The following is a 13,546-nucleotide window of genomic DNA, read 5'->3' on the forward strand; positions in this document are numbered from 1 at the left end:
AGAGTTGTCCTGTGGTTGGACTGTGCCCTAGAGCCCTCCACTAGCCCCTGTGAATGTCAATGGTGGGCTTTTGTGTACAACAGGTTCCTGAGGCTCAAAGGGAGGGGGCAAGGAGGCAAACAGAGGGGTTCTGCAGGGACCAGGGGGCAAGCTGAGGCCTCTAGAGCATACTGAGAGGTGGACTGGGGTGCTGAGAGGTTCCAAGGAGACAGCTGGGTCACGCTGAGGCAACCCCAGGACAACAGAGGGGTTCAGAGGGGACGAGTGCATATGAAATCTGCTCCACCTTTTATCCAAGTTAATACCACTGACTACTGTGCAAGAAAGAACCACAGTTGAGCCTTCACTTCAAAGCACTATTTAGGTAAAGATGAATTACTTGACCTTTTGGCAGTTTACAATGGAACAGAAGTCAAAGGTACCCAAGTTCTTCCATTCTCTAAAGAAATTGAGCCCTCTATCTGTAACAAATTACCTTTGTGTGAGAAGAGAGTACACTTTTCAGAACAACATGTTTAAGCTAATACAGCTTCATGGAAGCCTCAAAGAGGGCAGATAAATCTTCTTCTGTCTGGGGGCGTGGTGACAGTTTAGTCACTCTCTCCTGAAAGATTAAAAAAAAACTGGATTACAGAAGGTCGCCAATAAAATTAATCAAACAGTAGCTGAACTATGTGCCTTTGTACTAATGTCCTTCACAGAGAATAACAAGGTTTTGCAAATAAGTAATCAAGTAATTAAGGTTGAAGCATCATAAACTGTACGGTACTTTCAAGACTATATTAGTTAAAATTGGCTGTAAATAAATACACAGAAGCAAGGTTAGGAAGCAGTTCAGTTGCAAAGCCAAGTACTTCAAACACGGATATTGTCAGCCACAGATGTCAGTACACTGGAGGACATTGTCCTGGGAATACAGTCCATTTAAAAAGTTCATTTTCTAGCCTTGGAACTAGGATTTCAATTTTTAGGGACCACGGTTTTCAAAATGTGTCATCTCTCAAAGCCCAGGATGTAGATGGGGACAGTGCTTGCAACTCCACCTCCAAAAAAAGAGCTACAGCAAGGGATGGTAGTGAAACTGCTTAATAAATAGCCCGACATCATGGAATCAGAATACAAAAGTTGTGGTTGGTCTTCATTTGGACAGGGATTCAACAGAATTTTCAGGTGCTGACGTCCCACTGACTGAAGTGAAACTTGGGTATATCCTTCACTGCTTTGCTTGACAAAATAACCACAAAGGCAGGGATGGCAATTCAGGAAAGCCTGATGCTACTGAGGATGAGGAGCTGTATTGGTGTAGGTATTTGGTTAGCGCAGAAACATTCAGCTGAAAGGGCTTAGTATTAACATACTCATACTGCTTATGATTAGTACTTTTATACTTTCAACAGTCAACAATTTTAACATTTATTGAAACTTCGGGGTGAGTTACAAACATCTGCAAAGACAGAGGCCAGGCCTACAATAGGAACGCATTATCTTTAGATGAACACAGTGTATTTTGGCAAGATGGGGCTTCCTCTGCTACAACCTGTTTCAGCATCTCCCTTGCAGAAGAGGCTGTTCCGGTAAAAGCCCTGAATTTCTCCCCAACCTTTTTCACACGTGAGGCAGGGCATGTCATTTGCTAGGGCCTCATGCACCAAGTGTGATGCTGGGAAGGGACTCGGCCAGGACAGCTGACCCAATGCTGTTTTAACATCAAATATAAATGTTTGTCCCAGTAGAGTTCCCATCCCAAATCCCGGCAGTTTTGTTTTCCTGCAGCCTGCACTTCCCAGCGTGGAATACACCGCGCACAATTACTACTGCTGTCACTACTGCAACACACTGCCTTGCTGATGCACATGGGTCAGTGCTGTTTTCCAAAGAAAACCTACTGCAAGATGGAAAGAAAAAAAATACCCAAGATTAAACTGTGTGGACTACCTCTGTGGGTAATAATGGACTATTAAGGAATACTAATACATTTTAATCATGCTACATCTCATATACAAAAATGAGGTTTGCAAAACTGTTAGGTCATCTCATTTTACACAGTACAATTAATCATCAATGCTGTGAGATGACAGTAAATAAATTAGAAGTCAATTTGATCCAAGGTAACAAACAAACAAAAACCCTTTCAACATCTTCCACCCTTCCCAGCTATGCAAAACATGCCTTCAATGAGATGTGCTTGTGATGATCCTAATCCAATTGTTTCAAAAGAACACATTTATCAAAACAAACCTCCAAAATGCCCCGTAACACTTTACATGCACAACCTATTTGGTGGGCACTCAGAAAACCTTAGTTTTCTTCCTGGCTTTGCTATTGCTCTGTTGTGTGTGATCATAAATAGTTGCACCTTTGTGTCATTTTCTCAGGTATAAAATAGGAATATGAGTAATCACCCTCTGTTACAAGTTGCTCTGAGATTTATGAATGAGAAGAACTAGACATGGTAAGAGGTACTGCTGTAAAAAGTTAATAACTTCTCATCCTTTCTCCATATCATTTCTTTCCCTTGCTACTTGGTGGAAATAAATCCTAAGTAGACAGAACAATCCACAGCACATGAATCAAACTGTATTTTTAAGAGGAAGACACTGGATTTTGCTTCTGGAGTGGTGTGTTGTTTTTTGCAGTGTCTTTGTGAGCACTGAAACAAGCAAGGGTATGAAAAGTTTAATCTGTACCATCACAGGAGACCTTATTTCAAATTCTGATGTAGGTCAATGGAACAAAAAAGCCATCTGGGAAGAAAACTGCAACTTCTTAATAAAGAAAAGTTTAATGCAAAGTATACTCAATCATTCTTACCAGATAGCACTTGGTATTAAAGCTTCATCTATAACCCATGCTGCATACAGAATTAACAGAGGTAGTTATGAAAACGCAGTATCTTCTACAAAGATCAAAGGTTTATGAAAAATGTTATCTTTAAAAAAAAATGGGATTAAAATAAAAAAACACAAAGACATAGCCATTTGTTCTGAATCCATGCTAAGAAAGGATTGCAGCACACACTCCATCTCACTGAAAAGAAAAACCTAAAATGCGCAGAGAAACAAAATACAGTTGACTCTCCATCATTTTCTCCATTTTAATTGTTTTCAGGTAAGACTAAATAATAACATTTCCTTGAAAAGAAACACCTTCTGGTTTCTTTTGTTTTTTTCTTTTTTTTCCCTTTCTTTCCCAAAATCTGCTCTTTTTATTTGACAAGAAAAAACATTTTGCTTTCTGTCTTACCTGAGGCAGAGTGCCTTTGACTAATGCAGGGATGTCTGCTTTAGAATAACCAATTGCAGCTAAGCCATCGTCAACATTCAGATCAAACAGGAATTTCCGGAGTGTGTCTGCCAAAATAAACCCTGCATCTTTGATTCTGGCAGTGCGGATGTCAGCTCCTAAAATAAGACATAATGTCTTGACTGTAGGGTGGAGAGAGAGGAAGAAGCCTGTTCTGGACTTAATTTAATCATAATATCAGCTGAACACAAGTCCATACATAACAGACATTGCCCTAAAAGCAACACAAAGCAAAAAGAGGAATCAGTTGGAATAGTTTGTAAAAGGTAAAATAAAACAAGGCCAGGAGAAGCAGGTAACTGCTGCCAGAAAGACTAACTGCCACATAAGGTTAACTTCCTTTCCCTCTGTGCTTACAGAGAGGAGCACTTTTCGGTCTGACTAACTGCTGGGAGGAAAGCAGCTAACACATGAACGTCAGTGGTATTTATTTTCATGGACAGCGTGCCAAATGCTAACTTTATTATAAGGCCTTGAGTTTGCTGACATCTACAGGACATGGAAACCACTGACTATTCTGTTCAGTTACTTATTCAAAGAGGACTAGAGCACGTAGGCTTAGAAAGGCAGGAGATGGTAGGGCAGTGTTCAAGGGGTTAAGTAAGTCCTACACTTAAGGCTATTTGAATATGTGCTGACTTGTGTAGGATAATGTAATACTGAAGAGGAGGAACTGGTACCTTTGAAACATCTACTGAACAGGAATGAAAGCATCAATATCAAATGAAGGAGTACAGATATTTCTTACAGAATAGCTTGCTGCCCCTCCTTCAGTGAATGGTCAGGACTTACTTAGAAGTAATAATAAAAACATAAGTAATAATAAAGTAATAAGTAAAAGTAATAAGTAAAAATGATAAATAAAAATAAAAACCGACTAGATGATCCCTGTGGTCCCTTCCAACCTGGTATGCTATGAATAAAAATATTTCGAGATAAAAGACACAGGTTCCTCCATATGGTTTCTTTTCAAAGTAAGCTGAGCTAAATCTGTTCTCTGCGTAACCTCAATGATGTTACACCAGAACTATGTTAGGTCTAAGTGCCATACTGAGGGATGAGTAAGAGCACAACATAGCTACAGGAAAAATATTTTCTGTGATCCTCATGCAGTTCAGTGTAATGTTCAAAGGGAGTTAAGGGAATAGGAGACTAACAAGCTCATTTGAGGAGCTCAGATATTCGGGTAGTAAGACTGGCAGCACTGTGGTAGAGAATGTCTGGGAAAAATTCATAAATAAGGTATGATGGATTCTTATACAAAGTCTTAGTCTGTTGGGATTATGCTGTGCCGTCTGAGTTTATCCTGGGTTTTGCTGTAGAGGAGTAACTGGGACATAAATCCAGTATCTTCAGATCATAAAGTAAAAGCCAAAGGGAGGAGAATGAAAAAAAGGACAGTAAACATGAAGGGCAGTTTTAAAATACTAGTACTAGTTCTAGTACTTTTTGCTCAACCTAAAGGATACATCAGTCTTTGACTGCACTTAGAAAATTTCTGGCCACACGCACACCTATTTCAACTATTTAAGAATCCACCCAGGGAGGTATTAAGCTTTTTTCTGGCAGTACCCAAATTCACAGCTGTACATACACACAACATAACTATTTAGTAAGCTCCTCCATGTCATAAAATACCTTATTAGTCATTGCACTTGGCAACATGACAGATTTGAATCAGCTATGATAGTCAGTTGGACTCTGGACTGGAATCAGAAGTAAACACCCCAGGTGGGGATTAACAAATTCAATTTCACGTGACATATTTTCCATAAAGTCCCTTTACAGCAAGGCAGAAAATAACAAAGTTTAAATTTCTATTCAGAAAATTAACAGAGCTTTTAGAGACAGAATTTATGGCAGCAGTTGACACCACAAAACCTAAAGGAACGGCTTTTTAACCACTCGTTTTAAAATTGAGAAGCCCCAGTCAAATTCTCTGATATGCTGTGCTGGCCAGTTATCCAGAAATATTTTCTTAGTCTGCTTTAAGTTGTATGTTATTGCTGTAGGAACATAAGCATTTTGTAGCTTAGTATATGATTCCAACTAGGTTTGTGTACTGGTTTTGACCATACGCAAGACTGCATACTTTGGAGCAAGCCAAAGGCTGAGCAAGTCTCATAGCCAACATTTATAAAGTAAATGGAATTTTTCCCCAGTGATTTTTTTCTGGTCATGTTGTTTTACATCCTGTTTAAAATACTGTGATATTTTCATTATCTATATAAAAGCCTCACACTTCCTTGAAACTCACGATGCTTTCAGATTACTTACACAAGGAAGTCATACATGTGACTGAATTGCTGTGATTTGCATACAGAAGGCTGACCATACAAGGCCCTGAACATAAGTTTTCCAAATACCAGGATAGTTGCCCTAACCACTTTCTCTCTGCTCTCTACACTGCTGCATGTGACTGTGATTGCTCATGAGCAAGCATGGGTACTAGCAGCAGTTTAGCTACAACACAGCCTAATGCAGACAAAAAACTGACCTTAGATATCAATAATTAGCCCAGCACAGAGCCATGCTGTCACAGCTAGACTGCGAACAGCTCTGAGATTACATCACTGAAAGCTAGTGGTCCCACACAGTCATGCTGGGGGTGCAATGAAGAGTTATGCTTTCTCTAGGACACCTTATGGTGATGGGCTGTACAGATAACAAAGCACTGTATGGAAAAACAATCCTAAAATGAGCCGTTAGTTTGCAGCATTTACTTTTATTCTTCTAAGAAGCAAAAAAGGCCATTTTCTTCATTAACCCACTTCTGAGCCATCACAGGTATGTCCACAGAATAGCTACTGCATACATTGGCCGCTGAGAAATTCCAACACCTAAAAACAAGCTTAGACCTACATTAGAAACACAGAAACCTGTAGTTGTGTGCCACAGAAAAAGAGCAGGAGTGGTTCAGAACATCACTCCATCCTAATTCATTGCCACAGCAGGGAATTTGTAAGGCAGAATGCTTCCTTTTAGCTAACAGATACACCTGAGTGCTGCTTTGTTTCAAGCTATCTACTCTAAAGTAACTCCTCTCCGTAAAACATCAAGAGAGATGCCAATCACAGCTACTCTCTCCTGATTCCTAACAGACCTACAGTTACTTTCAGCTGTCCAGTTTTCTAGCCAAGAAGCAGATTGCTTCACCTTGCTTCTCTATCTACATCATCCAATATAAAAATTTAGCATTATTCTATCTGAGTTTACATTATGTGTAACTTAGTCAGACTACAGAATCTTGTTTTTTAAACTACATCCCCCTGCAACAACCAACTACAATTGCTTGCACATGTTTGGTTTGGGTTTTTATTTTTCTCAAAAAAAAAAAAAAGACATTTTGACAAGAATTCGATTTGTATGAGTAAGTTGTATCCATAGAGATTCCTACCTAGTATCTCTGCAGCTTCCAAGTGCCGCTCAGGATGTATCTGTGCTGTGAAAGCAAACACTGCTGGGGATGTCAGCACCACAGAAAGGCCATGTGGCTAGGAAAAAAAAAAAAAAGAAAAAAGAATAAAATCACATCAACAGGACATGTACTTTCAATTTCAATGTGATTTAATGCTCATTAATGTGAGATAACAGAGAATTGAAATAAATGTATAGATAAACCAAGTTTTACCACTAGAGAGTGTTCCACATTATAATCCTTTGGTTTATAAGTTTTCACCAAGCCAGAAATAGGGTAAGACATTCCATGGCTGGAACAGAGAGTAGAGAGAAAGTGGTTAGGGCAGGTATTTGGAAAATTTGTGTTCAGTCCCTTGTGTGGTCAGTCTTCCATATGCAAGTCTCTTAGGTATAGATACACGAAAGTTATTTATCTACAGATACAGTATGGATATCAGGTACAGACAATCCTCACCTCTTGGCACTTCAGGAACCCAGCTGTAAAAAACAGCTTTTTCCTTACTTTGCGAGTGTGAAGTTATATTACTCCACTGACTAGACTGAAAGATGCTCAGTTACTAAAGTAAGACAAATATGCCAAAAATAGCATAATCTGCACCCTACCTGATCACACTGCCTGAGAAAAATAAGCATTAAGTTTTAAGTATAACTAAAGAGTGGATTTGCTCAAACAAAAGGAATGAAAGGAAGGTCTCTGAAGAGAATGACTGCTAATAACTTCACCACAAAATTCAGGTTTAGACTTTGCTTCTCTGAGACTTTCACGCACATGAAACTACATTGACTTGCAATATTAATTACAGCTCATTTCAGCCTGCTGAATACCTACTCCACAGACAAACTTACAGACAACTGCATCAGTTCAGGAATGGCACAACATTACCTCACTGCTGTCTTACTGCAGAACAGCTGGCATGAAATCCAACCTTTTAAATGCCATTGATTTTTTTTTACTATGGTTTTTACCATCAAGGAAGGTAAAGGAGGCCACATTTTGTAATTTTCGTGATTGTATTTGAGAATCACAAGCTAGAATACACAATGCTCATACACATAAATGCCAAGAGCCCATCAATTTCTCACAACACATGTCTACCCCTGCATCACAGACCAGGCTACAATGTCTTACTTATTCAGCAACAAAGGCAGCAACTGCTTTGATAATCTGAAACAAACACTAAACAGAAGCTGAACTGGGGTGGGTGGGGGTGGTGTTTAACATTTTTCTGCACTCACCAGAGATGAACACCAGCATTGCCAAAGCCAATACCAGCAAAAGCGCTTGCGAGGTGCATGTTGGCTCTTGCTTCACAGTCTTCAGGGTTTCCAATGGCTCTGTGCACCATGGAGACAACAGTATCGGTGAATTCACAAACTGGTAATTCAGGATGGAGAAGGGAGAGAGTGCTTCTTTATGGACAGATATACAAAAACCTCTACGATAAGCTGAGATAAAAATGCTGGAAATAGGATCAATTCACACTTCAGTCAGAGAACAATCCTGCTCTGGATCAGTAAGTACATGAAACTGGTTCAGAGAAGGGCAAGTTTCCTTTCACTTTTCCAAAAACTGAGTAAATAGAGTGAATTTAGCCATATTCACCTCAGTGGTGGTTTAAACAGTTCTACTTAGGAGCTTTGGCAATCCTATGTACGGCTCCAAGATCACTCCAGCTTTCTCAACATCTCATTAATCAGGTGGTGGTCTGGACCCCACCATCTGTGCAGGAAGAGGACAGGGTTCCTTGACTTCCTACGCATCAGACTGCTTGTGCAGTTTGACCACATGGAGAAAAAGTCTCATGAATATATTCCACAGGAACAATAAACCACTACTTTGACTAGCAAGGTACTGTAAAAAGTCTTTTACAAAAATCCCACATTGATCTTTAACAGCAGTGCACATGGTATACAAAAGCTATATACAGGCTAAAACTATTGGTAGGGATCAGAACCAACTCCCAGTTAAGTCAAAATTTAAACTAAGTTGATTCCAAGTCTTCTAAGTAGGAACTAGCTTTCAGTAAATGCATAATTTTGCACATTTGTAAGTGCATATGGTTACCTTCTTTATAGATGTCTAAGTATCTTAATTTACACTGAAGGTCACAGAAATTACACCAGTGGCATTTCATTCAGTTTGTTACATATTCTCCTTATACTGTCACAGAAAGAGGATTCTTGAAAAAAATATGTGAATGCTGCTCCCATTTTAACTGAACAATTTGAAATACCTTTAACTGGGGATTTCTAAAACAGATCCAAAGGCATTAAAAAGCCAGCTCTTCAGACAACTTAGTGACCCTAACTTTACTTTCAATTTTATTTGAAAACCTTTTTGCTTTATTTCAGAGAAATCCAGGGTAGAAAATGAAGGCTTAATGTAGTAGTTCACCTTATTTTAGCCTGAAATTCACATTCTTCTAAGCATCCCTTTTTGGGCACTGAAGACTGAACACACTGCGAGTAAGGTGGCTGTTAAATGCATTACCTTTTCAAATATTTCGCCACAATACGCAGAGCATGAAGAGCCCAGACATCGCTGATGGGGTTGCTGCCTTGGTAAGCTGGTCGGTTGATTGGATTTGAAGGGCAGGGACTGCGCATGTTGTAAGGAAGAGCAGTGTATGATTCCAGAGCATGGCTAAAAGAGAGATTAAAAACTGAATTATTTAAGTGGAAAAGCTCCATTTTAGTGCCTTTCTGCCCTTTGAATGCAGGCTCTCCTTATTTACTTCTGCTGTTTGAAGAGTTGCCAAAAGTGGAAATACAGTCTCACAGACAACTGCGAGAATGCTGGGTGGGCATCTCCAGGGTACTTCGCTCTCCAACAGACACACAGAAGGAAATCCAAACACAGTCACAGCTCACATCCATGCTTGAAGTGAGGTTGGATGAACTGGCATTTCGGGGTGTAATGCTTTTCACCAAAGAGCACTGGGCATCTGCAATGGGTGTGCTTCCTTTCTGTAGGACAGGAACTGTAAGAAGTTTTAGGACTGGAAGCATGATAAGCTACCTTTATTTTAAAGTATTAACCTTTAAAAAATTAGGAGTATGATATTTAAGCTAAGCGGAACTGGCAACAGTCTCATCTTCCAGGTACTCATGAATCTGACCACATAAAGAAGGGGCACTGCCGACATTGCTACATTTAGATGTACAAAAGTACAGATAAACAATTTTAATTTCTGAACAAATGCCTCAATTCCATTACAGACATTGCAGTTCAGGATACTTCAAGCTTGAAAAATCACAGTTTCATTATACGTCTATTACTTCAATATACACAGCACCCAGAAGCACAGTAAGCTCTGTCCCTCTGCATAGAAACTTCCACGCATTTTATGCAGTGAAAAGCTGTAGGTTTAAGATAAAGAGTGTTTTGTGCCAAGTGAAAAGCACATAATGGGGCTAAGACCGGCCGACATTCCACAAGCCTTCACAAATTTTTGTTGACATTTTATTAGAAAATCTGTGTGCTCTATTCCCTGCCATGTCTGTGAGACATGCTAAACACTGTCACAATTGCGATTAATCATCTACTTGATCTATTCAAAAGGGACACCAGGACTCTCTTCCTTGACAACAACAATCCTGGAAGCAAATGGTTTCTCCAATGCACTGCAAAACCAATACATTTCTGCAAGTGAGTGATCTGTTTCTATTCTTTCTGAAGGAGGTAGTGAAATTGGGTAAGAGGAAAGTATAAGCAAGACCACCTTAACAAGAACGGGAAAGGGAGAAAAAAATGATCATCCTTTTCTGCTCCTAAAATATATATTTTTTCTACAATAATCACAGTAAAAATACAAAACTGTAATGAATTCAAGTAGCAGCCTACACAGAAAACTCACCAAAGCACATCAAAGCCACTGTTTGCCACTATTCGCTCAGGCATAGACAATGTGTGTAAAGGATCAATGATGCCTAATGTTGGCTTAATGGCTCTTGAAGCAATACCTGCAAAATATAAGGAAATTGAGTTAAAGGAGTTCTGCAACAAAACAGGACAAGACAAGCTTCATGTTCAAAATGTAACAATAATGAGGGGAAATGATTTGAAACAATGGAGATAAAAGCAAAGAGATAACAGAGAGAAAGGAGAGTGAGAGGTGCCTATGAATGTAAGTCTTACTGATGATGAAGTCCCTATAAGGGACTCATATAGATTTGAGACTGTTGCCTTAAGTGAATTATACCAGCCAATGTTCTCTCCATTTGCAGCCCTTCCTGAGCGGCCTGTACTTACAAAATGTCTGTGCTCAATGGCTTCCGCAACAGTATTCTTAGATTTGTATCTTCTGTGAAAAATCAGAGGGCAAGACTGGTTTGTGTCTAAAATCAGCTGCTATTGCTAATTGCTGTCTTCAGCATCTGTAATAACTATGCCTTCATATTTTGGTTAAGGGGGCACAGATGTAGCTTTGAGAGACACGCATACAGACACAAACAGACTTATTGACTACGTATAGACTAGAAAACTCTTAAGCTACGGTCAGAGCTCCTTAGCACACCCATTTGCATCCCAAGTACTGTAGATTGTGGCACATAAAATCCACACATCTAGAACTAAAATCACAAAACTGCTATGAAGCTGAAGATGACATTTTATCTCTAATCTTGATTTGCCAGGGATGAAAAGACCAAAGGAAGACAGCGGCCCTCACTTGCACAGCATTTCAGGCCTGAGGTTTCAGAAGTCAGGAAAAGGAACATTTGGTTGCAATTACACAACAAAGAAACAGAAGTCTTAGAAGCAGAAAGCAAAATACAGAGAAAATAAGGAACAGTTGGTTGACCCTGAATGTAAGTAGAAATTTCCTTTGCAATTAACATTTTCTGCCATCTAAGAACTTGAAAGATTTTAGTTTCCTGTTTTGCCTTCAAGCTACAATCCACTGAATTACATAGGTATTTCAATATGTTAATATGCTATAAATTTAACTCAAGGAGGAAACCTTTAAGCTCTTCAAATTTGCCTGTGGCAGATGAATGAAACAAACTGACACCTGAAATGACATACAGTATCCCTTTCTTTCAAGGCAGGGAAATAAAGAAGACATTGGAAAAGCAACTGTCTTGAAGAGCAGACAAAAAGACCCCAAACTCACCAGTTTTTACTTTTAGTTCTTTGAAGTCAAAAATGGCAACACCAGTTGTTTCACTTCCAGTTCCAGCTGTGGTAGGAACTTAAAAGGAAGAAGGGGGATAGCAACAAAAAATAAGTAATATATAATACTGCAAAATAAATAAATAAAAACACAATAGTAAAGCCATCAAAATACAGGAAATCTTGGAGGTATCCCTGATCCAAAGCCAACAGGTCAAAGAGAAACTGCCGCTTTGATCCCTTTTCTCAGTAAAAGGAGTCAAACAAGACAAACTAATAACAAAAACCGTGATTTTACACTTCCACTGAACAGCAAAACTGCTGCTGAATACAACTAGAGGAGAAGTAAGCCCACAGAAAGGTGAGCTGATTTCAGTAAAAATATCATAACGAGTGTAGAATGACTCCCCTTCTCTTGGCCCTCACGCTCCACACCCCCACCTCCTGCTTTACCTGCAATGAGTGGCTTGAGGGGCACAGTGACAGGCTTCCCTTTCCCAATAGGAGCATTGACATAATCCAAAAAGTCTGAGGTAGGGCTGGATGCATACAGGTTGGCAGCTTTACAGGTGTCTATTACAGACCCACCTCCAACAGCAACATAGGCATCAAACTCTCCCTTTTTAGCAAATTCAATGGCGTCCAGGAAGCTTGAAAAACAAGAAAAGCTTTCCAATTAGCCAGGACATAAACAACACATAGGGAAACTAACTATTGGGTTGGCCAAAAAGTAATTGCAGGGGTTTTTTTCTGGGTAAATGAAAGGTGAATTTTTCATGGGAAACAAAAACTTTATTAAACAATATAATGCCCATTTTTTTCAGTTACCTTTTGCCATCTTTCAGACAACTTCATGATTCCATGCTCAAAAAAGCTGTTATCTTTTTTGGCAAAAACCAGTTCCTAGAATGATTTGATATCCTCATCAGCAGTGATGGTTTTACCATTCAAGGCATTTGTAAAGAATGAAACAAACGGTGGTCTGATGGTGCCAGGTCTGGTGAATATGGTGGATGTGGTAACATGTCCCATCCAAGCTGCAACAACTTTTGATATGTGACCAAACTTGTACGTGGTCTAGTGTTATAATGGAGAAACACAACACCTTCGAGATTCACCAATTCTGGATGCTTCTGGTTTTTATTTATCCAGTTGATGACAGAACACGTCAATTAATGGTTTGGTTCCTTGGAAGCAATGCAAAATACACAACAGCTTTGAAATCTCACCAGACTGACAGCATCACCTTCCTTTGGTGAATATCTGCTTTTGAAGTGCTTTGAGCTGGTTCATCACACTTGCTCCATGGTCTTTATCGTTTGTTGCTTTTGTAGATGATCCACTTTTCATTGCCTGTTATCATACGTTTCAAAAATTGATTGTTTTCTTCACATTTCAAGAGAGAATTGGAGATGGGGCCCTTCAGGACAGGGTTTAGTGGGCATGGTGATGTTGGGTTGACAGTTGGACTCTATGATCTTAGAGGTCTCTTCCAACCTTAATGACTCTGTGATTCTATGATTTTGTGAGTGAGATGAATTTCTTTAGGTGCATGTGGTACCCAAACATCGAGCTTCCTAACGTATCCAAGTTTTTTTGGTTTTCAATGGTTCAACGCTCAATTTCAATATGTTAAGATTACCAGAAATCTCTCATGTTGTTAAACGCCAACTGGAGTCAATCAATGTCTTTATCACAGAATCACAGAAT

At 39.3% G+C, this 13,546-nt stretch overlaps 1 protein-coding gene across 1 annotated transcript; it reads right to left on the reverse strand.

Annotated features, from left to right (window-relative positions):
- Positions 1–277: 277 nt before the first annotated feature.
- Positions 278–12,486, reverse strand: ADHFE1 (alcohol dehydrogenase, iron containing, 1; the record flags this gene model as incomplete). Its single annotated transcript, XM_010187714.1, has 9 exons — positions 278–604; positions 3,244–3,401; positions 6,701–6,797; positions 6,935–7,013; positions 7,960–8,058; positions 9,215–9,367; positions 10,581–10,686; positions 11,838–11,915; positions 12,290–12,486. Coding segments are annotated over 9 exons (1,051 nt in total), but the record flags the coding sequence as incomplete, so codon positions are not given.
- Positions 12,487–13,546: the final 1,060 nt, after the last annotated feature.

This window comes from Mesitornis unicolor, unplaced genomic scaffold (genome assembly GCF_000695765.1).
Source record: "Mesitornis unicolor isolate BGI_N332 unplaced genomic scaffold, ASM69576v1 scaffold4907, whole genome shotgun sequence".
Taxonomy (NCBI): domain Eukaryota; kingdom Metazoa; phylum Chordata; class Aves; order Mesitornithiformes; family Mesitornithidae; genus Mesitornis; species Mesitornis unicolor.